Source organism: Balaenoptera acutorostrata, chromosome 2 (genome assembly GCF_949987535.1).
Source record: "Balaenoptera acutorostrata chromosome 2, mBalAcu1.1, whole genome shotgun sequence".
Lineage (NCBI taxonomy): Eukaryota > Metazoa > Chordata > Mammalia > Artiodactyla > Balaenopteridae > Balaenoptera > Balaenoptera acutorostrata.
The window spans coordinates 156,168,809-156,180,944 of NC_080065.1; the positions used below are offsets into that span (position 1 = coordinate 156,168,809).

A 12,136-nucleotide genomic window follows, 5' to 3' on the forward strand; every position below is an offset into this window, starting at 1 on the left:
CATAGTGGAATTCAAAGAAGGAACAGAGGTTTCCCAGGGATGGCTTCCTGGGTGGGACCAGCAGGTCTTTGATCCAACTGCCAGGACACAGGCACAGAAGTCAGAATCACTGTCATCAGTGCAGTGGACAGTGGCACAGTAGGAAAGAAGTTTGAGTCAGTTGAGCGGGGACAGGGAAAGGCGAGCCATCACTGGTTGGCCTTGCATTCTCCCGGGTCCGGGGAAGCCATTGTACCTTCTTGAGCAGGAAATGACTTAACAAAGAGATTTCCCAAAGACCATCCATGCAGCAGAAGACAGAGTGTATTGGAGGGGGGAGGGTGGGAAGGCCGGGGGAGGAGGCGTGGGGACACAAGTGAGGAGTAGCCGGGGGACCCATCCAGCCCCTGGTGGCCCGAGCAGTGAGGTGGTGTGGATGGGGCTACTTCTGGGCTGCCAGGATGGAGAGGGACTGGTTGATCTTCACCATGACGATAATGAGGAGGCCACCGGTCAGCAGGAAGGTGGGCCAGAAGAGGGAGAAGAGGAGGGTCTGGGGACCGTAGAGGCGCTGGTACAGGACACTCGTCTCATTCTCCCGAGTCGTGGAGAAGCAGTGGAAAACCTGGCGCTGGTGGAATTTGGCTCTAACCTCCTCCACATCGGCCCGGGCCATCTGGTAGTTGTCCAGGCTGCCTGGGATGTAGGAGCACTGCAGGGAGAAGCAAGAGCACCCGTGGGGCTGGACATCCCTGCTTCTCAGCGCCCGGCGCGGAATAAAGAAGAGCGTCAGCTTTGCAGTCAGGCCCCTGGGTGGGAGTCAAGACTGTCCAAAGCTTGGCAGGCTGCACGTGGCGTGGTTCTAGAAGGTGTGTACACAGTGTCGTTTGGGAGGGTGGTGGCCTTGGAGCTGCACACCTGGGGATAGGGGCCCCAGCTGGAGCCCTGGCTCTGCTCCCATTGGCTTCAGAACCTTAGGCAAGTGGCTTACCATTCTGAGCCTTGATGTCTCCATCACTGAAATGGGTTAATAGCAATACTTTTTTCAAGGGAGTTTATTAAAGAACTTCAAACTTATCTGTCTAAGGAGACCAGTGGGGGACACAGGCTGAGTGGGCTCTATATTTCGATTCAGGGCAGAGGTCATACACTCAGTTGTCTACAAAGCTCAGGCAGGTAACGTCCACAGGTGAGGAAGGGGAGGGAATAAGATGACAGGCGCCCGCTGACACTTGGTGTCAGGGGATGGGTGGTCCTGGTGAGATGGAGAGAGCCAGATGCATCTAGACTGGCAGTCATCACTCCATCTGGACAACTGATGCCATGCCATCCAGAAGACCTACGGTAGCCAGACCTCCAATATTTTAAGAGAAGCCGGAAAACCAGATTTTAATGTGGACCCTCACGATTTTAAAATATTGGCGAAAATTTGAATTGAAAACCCTTTGAGATCTAACTCTGCAGTGAGCCAAACAAAAGATGTTGGCCAGCTGGTATTTGACACTGAGATTCAAAGGAAAGAGAGAATGCATTTAAAAGAGCTTTGTGCAGGCAGAGCCTGGGACACGTTTAATTCTGATACTGCTCATTGTGATTAGGAACTTTCCGGCCTGTGCATCTGAGGTCCAGATGGAAAGCTCCGCAGAGAAGGCACAAAGTGGAGACCCTGGTTTTATATCTGTTCCTTGCTGGGTGGTCTGAATGTTGCTTATGTGAGCCTCCGGCAGATGTTCTGCGAGGGTGGTCCCCCGCACGGCCTCCGCAGCTGACTACCTGGAGGGCTGGCCATAAGCACAGGCTCCCTACTCACTCTGAATGGCTGAGGGTGGGGCTCAGCAATGGGGTGATTCCTCCATGCACTAAAGTTTGAGGGCCACTGCCCTCGTCCAATCACGTCTAAGATCAAAACGAGTGACAGTGTTGAGCCAGCTTCTCACCAGGCCTGGGTTGCTCCCTGTATTTAAATGAGGTCCTGCCCCAAAGCTGCCTGCCCTGACAGCATTCAGTCCAGCAGTACAGAGAATGGTTGCATCACAGCTCTGACAGCCTGAGAAGTGGGAGAGCTGCATCCAGATGTAGATCCACGTCCCCAGCCAGTCAGGGAGCAGCTGAGGCTGCGGAGAAGCTGGCTCCTGAGGAATCTGGCATTCAGATTTGTTGGGTACTATAGGGTCCCAGTAGCAGGTGGATGCAGAATCCTGAGCTCAGAGGGCCTAGTCCTATCTCCCCAATGTCTCTGACTGTGACCTTGGGTAACCTAGCCCACTGAGCAAAGGTGTGGCGATGGAACCAGACAGGCCTGAGTTCAACCGCAAGTTCCAAGTTGTGTGACCTTGGCAAATGTCTCAACCTCGCTGAGCCTTGTAGATTGCGTTTGTGAGGGTGCCTGCCTAGCAGAATTGTCATGGCGGTTAAACAAGATAATGCACGTTAAGTGCTTAGCTCGGAGCCCAGGACATAGTACGTGCTCAATAAATGGAAGATGCTATTAATAACAATAATAATATTGTGACTTAACTATGAAATTGCAACAATACTCCTTCTTTCCCTTAAGGAGGGGCCTATGGACAAGCTCCGAAGTGTGGACTTGTGCCCATCCTGGGGTCCCACTGTATTCTTTGCCAGCTTGGGATCACTCTAGATCCTTTATGTTCTCTAGACACTGGACAGGAGTTTACTCTGCAGAGCCAACCTCAGAGGCCTGGGGCCCACTTGCATCCTCTCTCCCCTGCCCTGGGTCCAGCTAACCATGAGTTGTCTAAAGGACCTTAAATGATCTAGCCTCTCCCCCAGGCCCTGCAGTGTCACTGTCCTCAGCATAGACCGTGGGAAGGGGCTTAGAACCCCCCCCCAGGCTAAGTCTCATGGAAGAATCCGAGAGTGGGCTGGCGACACCCTTCCTCATAGTAGGGGTTGGGGGAGACAGCCTTTGCCAGGCCTTTCACATGTGATTCCAGAAGACACCCAGCTGGCCTGGAGCACTGGCTCCTTGCACGGCAAGGGGCTGAACAAAGGTGGGAGGAACAGCTGGTGCACCAACCCAGCTGTTTGGCAAAACCATGAAGGCCACTTCCACCGTCAAGCCAGAGTGGCAACCTGCCATTGGCACCACTCCTGGTCGTGCCTGGATGCTATGGGATAAAAGATAGAATATCCAGTGGCTGCCAGGGCTGTCCTTCCAAGGCCAGACAGAGGCATGTCTCACAGGCTGCTGACAGCCCATTAGGGAGAAGATCTGGCCTTTCGCTCCTCTGGCAGCCTCAGGACTGGGGTGGCAGCCTGCAAACCAGCCTGTTCCCAGCCCCCATTGCACCAGTGATCACTTCTGCTTGTCTTTGAAAATTTGCTTCTTGATCCTTGAATAAATCAGGGGCCCCTGGATGCCAAAGAAGAGGCAGGGGTCCTGGGAGGAGCTGATTCAGGTGGGTTTGGAGGCTCTAGCTCCATCTGGCATGGCCGAGTCACGATAGTGATGACAGAACAAGTCAGAGCACCTTGCACTGCCCAGACCCACTTCTCCATGACCCCCTAGCACTGTCAGTGATCCCACTGTCCCCCCAGGCATCCTCCCCCTTCCCATCCCATCAGCTGCCAAATTCTGACTGTCAGCATCCATCCCTGCCCAAGCTGTCCCAGGTGTTTGCTGTGGCCCTCACCTCTCTCCCCAGTAACTGAACCCCACATTCCTCCACGTCACTCTGATCATGCTGCCAGGACTCCAAATCCTTTAAAGACTCCCAGCTGCTCACAGCAGTAATTCCCAAGGAACCTTAGAATCACCTGAAGAGCCCAGAGATTCTGCTTCAGTGGGTCTGGTGTGGGACCCTGGTTCTAAGTCCCCTAGATGGATCTAACCCACAGACAGAGGTGAGGAACCCCAGCTTCCCTGATCACATTTTAATTCCACAGTTTGGTAGTCCTTGGCAGGGAAGACAGGCACACAGCTTATACAGCGCCAGAATATCATTAGTATTTCCCTTCTTTACTGTTTGCTTGAATTTAAATCCCTGGTAATCAGTAGAACCTTCCCCCAGGAAATGGAGTCTATTAGGAGTTGCAAATGACTTTACTCCCTGTTAAAGCCAACACCACAAGCATTATTTGGTGTGAGGTTTTTCCAGGCAAAGCTCTGGCCTTTTGATGCAAATGCAAAGGAACTTCATGTGTTCCCAGCCCAGGTTGATGAGAGACCAGCCCTGGTGGAATCAGAGTCTCTTTCAAACTGTGTACCCAGTATGTCAACCCCGAGCCCAGACGGCCTTGGCATTTGCTCTACGTATTTGCAGGGCTACACGGGGAAGACTAACCTGCCCATCTCATGTGGTTGAACCAGTGTGTTTTTCTGTAAAATGGCAATTGTGGATAAGCTTAACCCTTCCTCCATCTTTCCTTCCCAGTTTCCTTCCTTATGCTGAACTGTTAAAGCTCAAAAAAAAAAAAAAAAAAAAAAATCCTGATTGAATATAAATGCCTAATCCCATTCTCTGTAAAATGGTTGCTTCATGTGCTTCCCTAACTGTGCTGTGTCAGGGAATGCTGGAATTCAACCTTCCCTCCTTCTCTCCTACTATGTTATGCTTGCTTTCACTCCCAGACACCCTTGAAGACTGTCCTTTTAGAAAAAAAAAAAAAAAAAAAAAAATTCAGAAAAGTGTTTTCTGTAATATTTTTTTAATATGAGAGCTAATTACCTTCTATAACATGTAGTATTCTTCATTAAAGTTTTTCTTCTCTCAAAAAAACAAAAAAACTACAAAAAAAAACCCCCAGTTTAATTGTCCACTTTGGTAGTGCGGGGGACTTCTGAGAACAGACCCTAAGCTACTTCTGAAACCTTTTCCCGCTACACCTCATCCTGTGGCATTGTCTTTGCCGGTGTTGGAATCTCTCTCTTACCCGGCCCTCCCTCCCCGTGCCTTGTTCTCTGCCTCCCCTTGATATGTATGTCCCCCGCCCCGTATTTCTGTGTAACCTGTACCTGCCTGATTTTTAACCCAAATGCCTTTCTGATACCCTCACCTCAATGTGCTAGGAAATGTCACTCCCTCCTTTAACGCCCAGAATTTTTTTGGTTCCTCCCTATGGCACTGATTCCTCTCTACTAGGTGTTATTTCACATATGAGCTCTCTCCTCTTGAACCCGAAGCCCCTAACACAGGAAGTGCTCAGCGATGGCTGAATGAAAGAGCGAGTGAATGAATGAGTGAAAATGAGCCAACTTATGTTTCCTATGGAAAGGGCTACAATGGTGGATTTGGGGGTGGGGGGTGTTGAGAGGCAGTGATGGGAACATCTCCCAAGTGTTGGCCTCCAAAGGTTGCTCCAAACCTGGGCCTCTGGTTTCCTAGAGTTGCAGGTGGGAGTCACAGGGGTTCCTCTCTGTGGGGTCAGCTCTGGGTCTGGCCTCTCATGTGACTCACTTTACAGGATGAAGCAAGACCATTAACAGCTTCTTTGTCGTGCCTGCTATCCACCCAGCATCGAGCCTGGTACATCATATACAGTCCCTGACTTCATAACAGCGCTTCAACAAATGTGGAAACTGAGGCTTAGAGGGACCGCGTTGGTTGCTCCCACCACACAGCTGCTTAGTGGCAGGTCTGTCTGACTCCAATGCAGAAGAGCTAAGTCTGTCTGGACCTCATACCAGCTGTAGCCCCTGGTCAAGTGGGTTTATCTTTCCCGGCCTCGCCTCTCCAGAGCGGGGATAGGGAATCAGCTAGGGACAGGCGCACACACCTGCCAGGGGTAAGGGGATGTGTACCTTGCCCCCCGGTCAGTACCTGCTGGTTCCGGTCCCGAGTGTCCTCCGTGTGGTACAGCACGGCCCACCGGCCCACGGATGACACGTTGACCCACAGGCACGGGTACTGGGGCACTCTCTTGCCCTCCAGCTCCTCCTGGTCCCTGATGTTGGTCTCAATCAGGTGACACATGGATTCCTGGGTCCACATGCTGGGGAGACGATGCACACACATACACATCTCAGAACCTGGATGGCACAGATTGCCCAGTGTGAACCCCTCTAGAGAGACCCAGGGCCGAGACCCTCAGCATCTGGCACTAAAGGAGCATGACCCCAGAGCCCCTGGGCCCAGGGGAGGAATTGTAGAATCCGAATATCAACGCTTTTGGGCCTTTTGGACAACATCTGCATAAGTGGTTCTGGCCCTGGCTGCTCACCCAATACCCTGGGGAGCTTGTGAAGATTGTCATGGCCAAACCACACCCCAGAACAAGTGAATCAGAATTTCTAAGGTAGGTGGGCTCCAGGCCCTGGTGTGTTTTTAAAACTCCTCACAGTGATTCTGATGGGCAGCCCGACCTCAGACTCCTTATCCACATCATCGTCGTCTTGTAGAGGGCGGCAGAGAAGTTCAGAAAGGTCGAGTGACTTTCCCAAGGCCACACAGGACCTGAAGCCAGGTATGGATGGCTTCAGAATCTGTGCCCTTTCCTTTAAAAAGAGTAGATGGAGGAGGGGCTTTATTTGTCTCCCGAGTGGGGAAGATGACGGGGACGGCGCTTAACCCAGAGAAAATGTGTTGGAGGCACGTGGCTTCTCTGAGCGGTGCCTTACTCGGTAAGATTCCGGCCTGGAATGGCTCCAGTGCTGGAAAAAGTGGGGCAGGAGCAGGCCCGGCAGAGGATGACAGGCTCAACAACACAGCAGTGAATCGATTGTGACTCATCTCCCATTTACCAGGCAGGAAACACATTGCCAGACTGAGGGGGCTGCCAGCCGTTGGAACGCGGCCAGAGGCAAGGGTCTGAGACTTACCCTAAGATCAGGCTGAGAGAACTGAGCATATTTGCTCCCATTAGAACATGGATCAGGGCTTCCCTGGTGGCGCAGTGGTTGAGAATCTGCCTGCCAATGCAGAGGACACGGGTTCGAGCCCTGGTCTGGGAGGATCCCACATGCCGCGGAGCAGCTGGGCCCGTGAGCCACAATTACTGAGCCTGCGCGTCTGGAGCCTGTGCTCCGCAACAAGAGAGGCCGCGATAGTGAGAGGCCCGCGCACCGTGATGAAGAGTGGCCCCCGCTTGCCACAACTAGAGAAAGCCCTCGGACAGAAATGAAGACCCAACACAGCCATAAATAAAATAAATAAATAAACATAGAATAATCATTTAAAAAAAAAGAAAAAAAGAACATGGATCAGGGACTTCACAGCTTTTCCGTTAAAAGCTCAAGTGGTTGACATGTCAGGCAGCAAAGGCATGGGACATTCTCTGAGATTCCAGAGCAGAGCTCCAAGGGAACAGTTTTTTGGCTCAGTGTAGACACTCCCTACTTATCAGAAAGGTCCCCAAATGAAATGGTGTATACAGTTGAGGTAGTGAGCTCCCCATCACTTGAGATATTCAACAGGAAGATAGGTACCCACTTGACTCAGAGGTTTGTGAAAGAGAGCCAAAATGCAGATGAGCTACAAAATTCTGTGACTCTGATTCCTCCTGGGATCAGACTCACACTGGGGCATTTGCTCTGATCCTTGGCTGTTTCTTTCTTTCTTTTTTTTTTTTATTTTTATTTTTGGCTGCGTCGGGTCATAGTTGTGGCATGCGGTCTTCTCTCTAGTTGAGACACGTGACATTCTCTCTAGTTGTGGTGCGTGGGCTTTTCTCTAGTTGTGTCGTGCGGGTTTTCTCTCTCTAGTTGTGGCATGCAGGCTCCAGAGAGCATGGGCTCTGTAGTTTGCGGCACGCAGGCTCACCAGTTGAGGTGCGCGGGCTCAGTAGTTGTGGCGTGCGGGCTGAGTTGCCCTGCCGTATGTGGGATCTTAGTTCCCGGACCAGGGATCGAACCCACATCCCCTGTATTGGAAGGCAGATTCTTAACCACTGGACTACCAGGGAAGAGGTGTTGGTCTCCTTGGCTGTTTTTTGTGAGAAGGGCCTCCTGCATCTTTTACGCCCAAGTTCCAGAATTCCAGACGTGCAGGGCCCAGTCCGGCCTACCCTCCCTGCACTTAAACCCTCGACCCTAAGAATGAGGATTGTCCAGACCTTCCTGCCTGGTGTGAGGGTCAAGGGGAAGGGTAAGAAGAAGCCTGGGGTTCCTTGCAGACCAGACCCTTAGGGGAGAGGCCGGAGGATGGGGCCAGGCTGGGAGGGTTCGGTACCTTTTCTGGTAGAGGGGTAGCACGGTCGTGCCGAGGATGTAGTAGGTGATGACGGCGCACGCCACCATGGCCACACCCAGGCAAAGGGCTCGGGTCTCTCCCCGCTTCTGGGCCATCACCAACTTCTTCCCCATGTCCACAAGGGACAGCAGTCATTTCTAGGACCACAGAGGCAAACAGACGTGAGATCAGCACAGGTGACAGGTAAACCACAGAAGGGAGGACAGGTGAGAGAAGAAGGTGGTCAAATATCAACATCATCTTTACTTTTATACGGAGCTTGGCAACCTCAGAGAGCTTTTCTGACCCCGTGTAAGCCTCCCCCAGCTCTGAGAGGCAAGTACTATCATCCCCATTCTACAGATGAAGGACCTGTGGCTCAGAGAGGTAAAGTGACTGGCCCAAGGTCACACAGTGTGTGACAGGCTCAGTAGTGGCCCCCAAGATACACATGTTCTCAGCCCCAGGATCTGTGGTTGTTACTTTACATGGCAAAGATTTTAAATTAAGGATCTTGAGATGGGGAGATTATCCTAGATTATCCACGTAGACCTAAATGTAACTGCAAGGATCCTTATAGGAAGGAGGTGGAGGGAGATTAGACACAAAAGAGGAGAGGGCGCTATGACCGGGGCGGCTGAGATTGGAGTGATGTGGCCATGTGCCAGGGAGCACGGGCTGCCACCAGAGGCCGGAAGAGGCAAGGAATTACAGATTGGCCCCTACAGCCTCTGAAGGAAGTACAGCCCCGCTGACACCTTGATTTAGCCTTGCCAACATCTTGCTGATTTTAAACTTCTGGCTTCCGGAACTGTGTGTATGTAAATTTCTGTTGTTTGGGGCCACCAAGTTTGTGGTACCTTGTTACAGCACCGATAGGAAACTAATACTGGAGATAAACTAATATCCTCCCTGCAGAAGTGGACCATCCGTGCTCTTTCTCCTAGGGTACTTGTCTCAGAACAGCTTGGAGCATTTCACAGTTCTGCCAAAATAGTCCCACAGCAGGGCCAGCTGGGCGGGGGCAGCATGCAGAGAAGGGGCAGCAGGACCCCCAGAGGGCAGCCATAGGCATTGGGGTGGCAGGAGGTGTCTCCACTACCGGGATCCTGTAAGAGCCTCCTCCTTGCTCCAAGCAAGGGCAGGAGGCATTACGTGGCCTCAGCAACTGCTCTCTTATACGGGGGACTTGAGCCGCCCTGGGCCAAAGCAGATTGCAGGGGAGTGACTGGCAACTTCCTCCCTTCCGCCTTCTTGGGACGGAAGCCCCTCGTTTTTCTTCTGGGAATCTGCTTCTCCCCAGGGCAAGCAGGGCCCCTCCCTCCCCTGCTGGGCGCACTGAACACCCTCCAGGAGTGTCACTCTTGCCACCCTTGTGCCGCCTGGAGCCAGAGGTTCCTGGCTTCTGTCCTTGTATGGCTTTCCCATCCCTCTGTGCATTGCCTCACAGCCTGTGGTAAATTCCTTTGCTGGTGTTTTGTTTGTTGTTGAAGGTAGCAGTTCTACCAAAGATACAGGGGCCATGGGGCCTTTCTCTGTAATCCCTGTTGTAGGGGAAATTTTAGCCAGACATCAGGAAGGAATTTATTCTCCCCACCAGGTCCCTAAAGTAATAAACCTAATATTTTTATGAATTAGTGAGTATCCAGGAGATAGGCATAGTCCAAAGGGATTTTTCAGCAAAGTGCTTTATTTTCTACTCAGGCTTCTCTCCTAACTATTGGACTGTTTCAAGTGTCCAATCAGAGATGCTTGCCCCCCTGTCCTCCCCACTCCAGCTGTTCCGCCTCCCCTAGTGTCCTAAAGAGGAGATTCCAGGGTCAAATACCAAGGTTACAGCCCTGTCCCTCCCTCCAAGATGATTGACTCCCTCACCCAATGATGACTTTTCCTTCCACATTTGGGGCACTGAGAAGTGGGGTTTCCCTGCATTCTAACAGACATTACAAACTCACTAGGGAAAAAATGTTCCCTTGACAAAGAAAGACGTTCTGTTCAATTCTCTTCCATCCTATTACTTCTGTCCTTCTGTCTCTCCGTCTTGTGGGAGTGGGACAGCCCACATCATTGTTTACCTGGGGCCAGTTTAACAAGCCCATGCACGTTTTTGCAGGTAAAGGAACGCAGCCACCTGAGGATAGGCTAAAAGTCCACATGGCCTGCTTCCCCAGGATTGTCTACGGTCACTGGCGCCTGGCCCCAGCCCCAAGACTGTGGAACACAAGTCTCTGGGGCCAAGAAGGAATCTTGCCTTGGAGGGAGGACCTAGGCTGAGTGCTCACAACAAAACCAGTCCTTTCCTGGGAGAGTCCGGGCATCCTTGAAGGGGGGAAGCCTGCCCTGCCTTCCTGGCTAATCAGGCCCCAGGGGCACTGGCCCTTCTGCTGCACAGCTTCTGGTATCCTCCCAGCCCCTGGGCACTCCCGAGGCTGGGGAAGGCGGGACCCTGGGCTACCGGGTCTGAGAGCTCAGGAGGAAAAGAGGTGGGAGGCTCCCTGTCACAGAACAGTCTGGAATCTGCCACTCGTTCGGATCCCACCTGTCTGCAATGCTCTGGTGAGACTGTGGCCCACACTGAAGGAGGAGGCTTCAGAGTTTTGATAAATCCTCCTGAGACCACGCAGGATTAAAGAATGGGGAGAAGTTATGGATGCGGATATGGTCATAGGATACAACATGCACAGTGAGAGCCTTCAGACAGGAGGAAGGTTGGGAGCTGCTGACATCCCCTGGGGTCTGGACAAGAAGAAATGGGTTGCAGCTGTAAAAGGAGGGATTTCAGTTAGACTCTAAGAAGACTATCTCAGTTTTGAGAATTGCTAAATATCTCTGAACTTTGGGGATATAGCTTCCCATTTAGAAAAGTCACTAGAGGTCTGGGGTGGATTTAGGAAAGACGAAGAAAGGCCAAGCAAGACAGGATTTTGGAGGGTCCTGTGTGACCTGGTATTTGGGTTGACCTCCTTTTCCTTAAGAGGACAGGGCATAGAGGACAGTGTTTAAGGGTCTGGTGGAGTGAGGGACAGGGGGTGTTTTGAGGTCATCAGACATGGGATCAAATACTGGCTTTGCTACTTAGCAACCTTGTGACTGTAAAACGAGTATGATAGTACCTGCTTCCAAGAGTTCTGACAAAGAGCAAATGATGTACTGAACATCATGTGTATCACAGTGCCTGGCCCAACGCAAGCCCTCCATAAATATTAACTCTTACTATTAACAAAGAAAACCCTGAAGGTTTGGATCAGAAGTCCCCAGTGCTCTTGCTGGGCCTGTTTCTGCCCTACCCCCTCCCCTGGGGACAAGTGCCAGGACCGGTCCTGATCTCCAGGCTGCCGCTCTCTGGCTGCTCTGGGAGCTGAGACCTGAGGGCCAGAGCGCTGAGTTACTACAGTGACTGGGCCATGGAGCGCCCACCCCTACCCTTGGCCCCCCGAAGGCCACCAGACCACAGGTCCAGCAGTTCTAGTCCCGAGTGACACAATATCCGCTCCTCTGGAGCCCAGAATCCTGATGGACAGCCCCTCGAGGGAGGGAGTTCCCACTGCCAGCCTCCCTCCACGAAGATCTCCCCCCCAGCCCCAGTCTCTGGAGAAGCCACTTCCCCAGTGCCCTTGAACTTGGTACTCACAGTCTCCCCGGTGCCCTGTGAGTCTTCGGCAGACACTTTTCTGCCTGGCCCCCAGCCCCCACCCCAAAAGAGGCCGCCTGAGCTCCAGCAGGAAGTTTGGGCTCCCAGTCCGTCTCTGGGGAAGCGGCCTTTGGTTCCCGTCTGAGACGAGCCTCCACGCCCAAACATGGTCAAGTCTGAGCACACAGCCCCAGGACACAAACTCGGGAGAGCAGGTACCCAGCCCAGAGGAGGGCAGCTGATACCCAGGCCCTTGCACTTGCAGTTCCCAGAGTCTAGTGGAAAACAGATTTCGCAAAACAGACAGCAAAACTGAGAAGTCAGGAAAGACCATCTGGATATATTTGGAGACATTTCTTCTTCACTCAGTCTCTTCTCTGAGCTGGCAGAGAAGCCA

The 12,136-nt window shown here is 52.3% G+C and overlaps 2 protein-coding genes across 3 annotated transcripts in view; one reads left to right on the forward strand and one right to left on the reverse strand.

Annotated features, from left to right (window-relative positions):
* Positions 1–12,136, forward strand: part of KCNIP1 (potassium voltage-gated channel interacting protein 1) — a 361,396-nt gene that overhangs the window by 29,896 nt on the left and 319,364 nt on the right. The gene's annotated exons all lie outside the window — the stretch shown is intronic.
* KCNMB1 (potassium calcium-activated channel subfamily M regulatory beta subunit 1) lies at positions 296–11,827 on the reverse strand. Its single transcript, XM_007171370.2, has 4 exons — positions 11,740–11,827; positions 8,109–8,266; positions 5,763–5,934; positions 296–691 (listed from the first exon to the last, which is right to left on the reverse strand). Exons 2-4 carry the CDS (start codon positions 8,240–8,242, stop codon positions 422–424), a joined length of 576 nt encoding a protein of 191 aa, XP_007171432.2. The 5' UTR covers positions 8,243–8,266; positions 11,740–11,827; the 3' UTR covers positions 296–421.

Excerpts from the sequence above, each read along its gene's own strand:
- KCNMB1 (XM_007171370.2), bottom strand. The coding sequence starts at position 8,242 with ATGGGGAAGAAGTTGGTGATGGCCCAGAAGCGGGGAGAGACCCGAGCC. Across the intron at positions 5,935-8,108 it reads CTACCCCTCTACCAGAAAAG|CATGTGGACCCAGGAATCCA; the intron begins GTACCGAACCCT and ends TCGTCTCCCCAG. Across the intron at positions 692-5,762 it reads CTCGGGACCGGAACCAGCAG|TGCTCCTACATCCCAGGCAG; the intron begins GTACTGACCGGG and ends TTCTCCCTGCAG.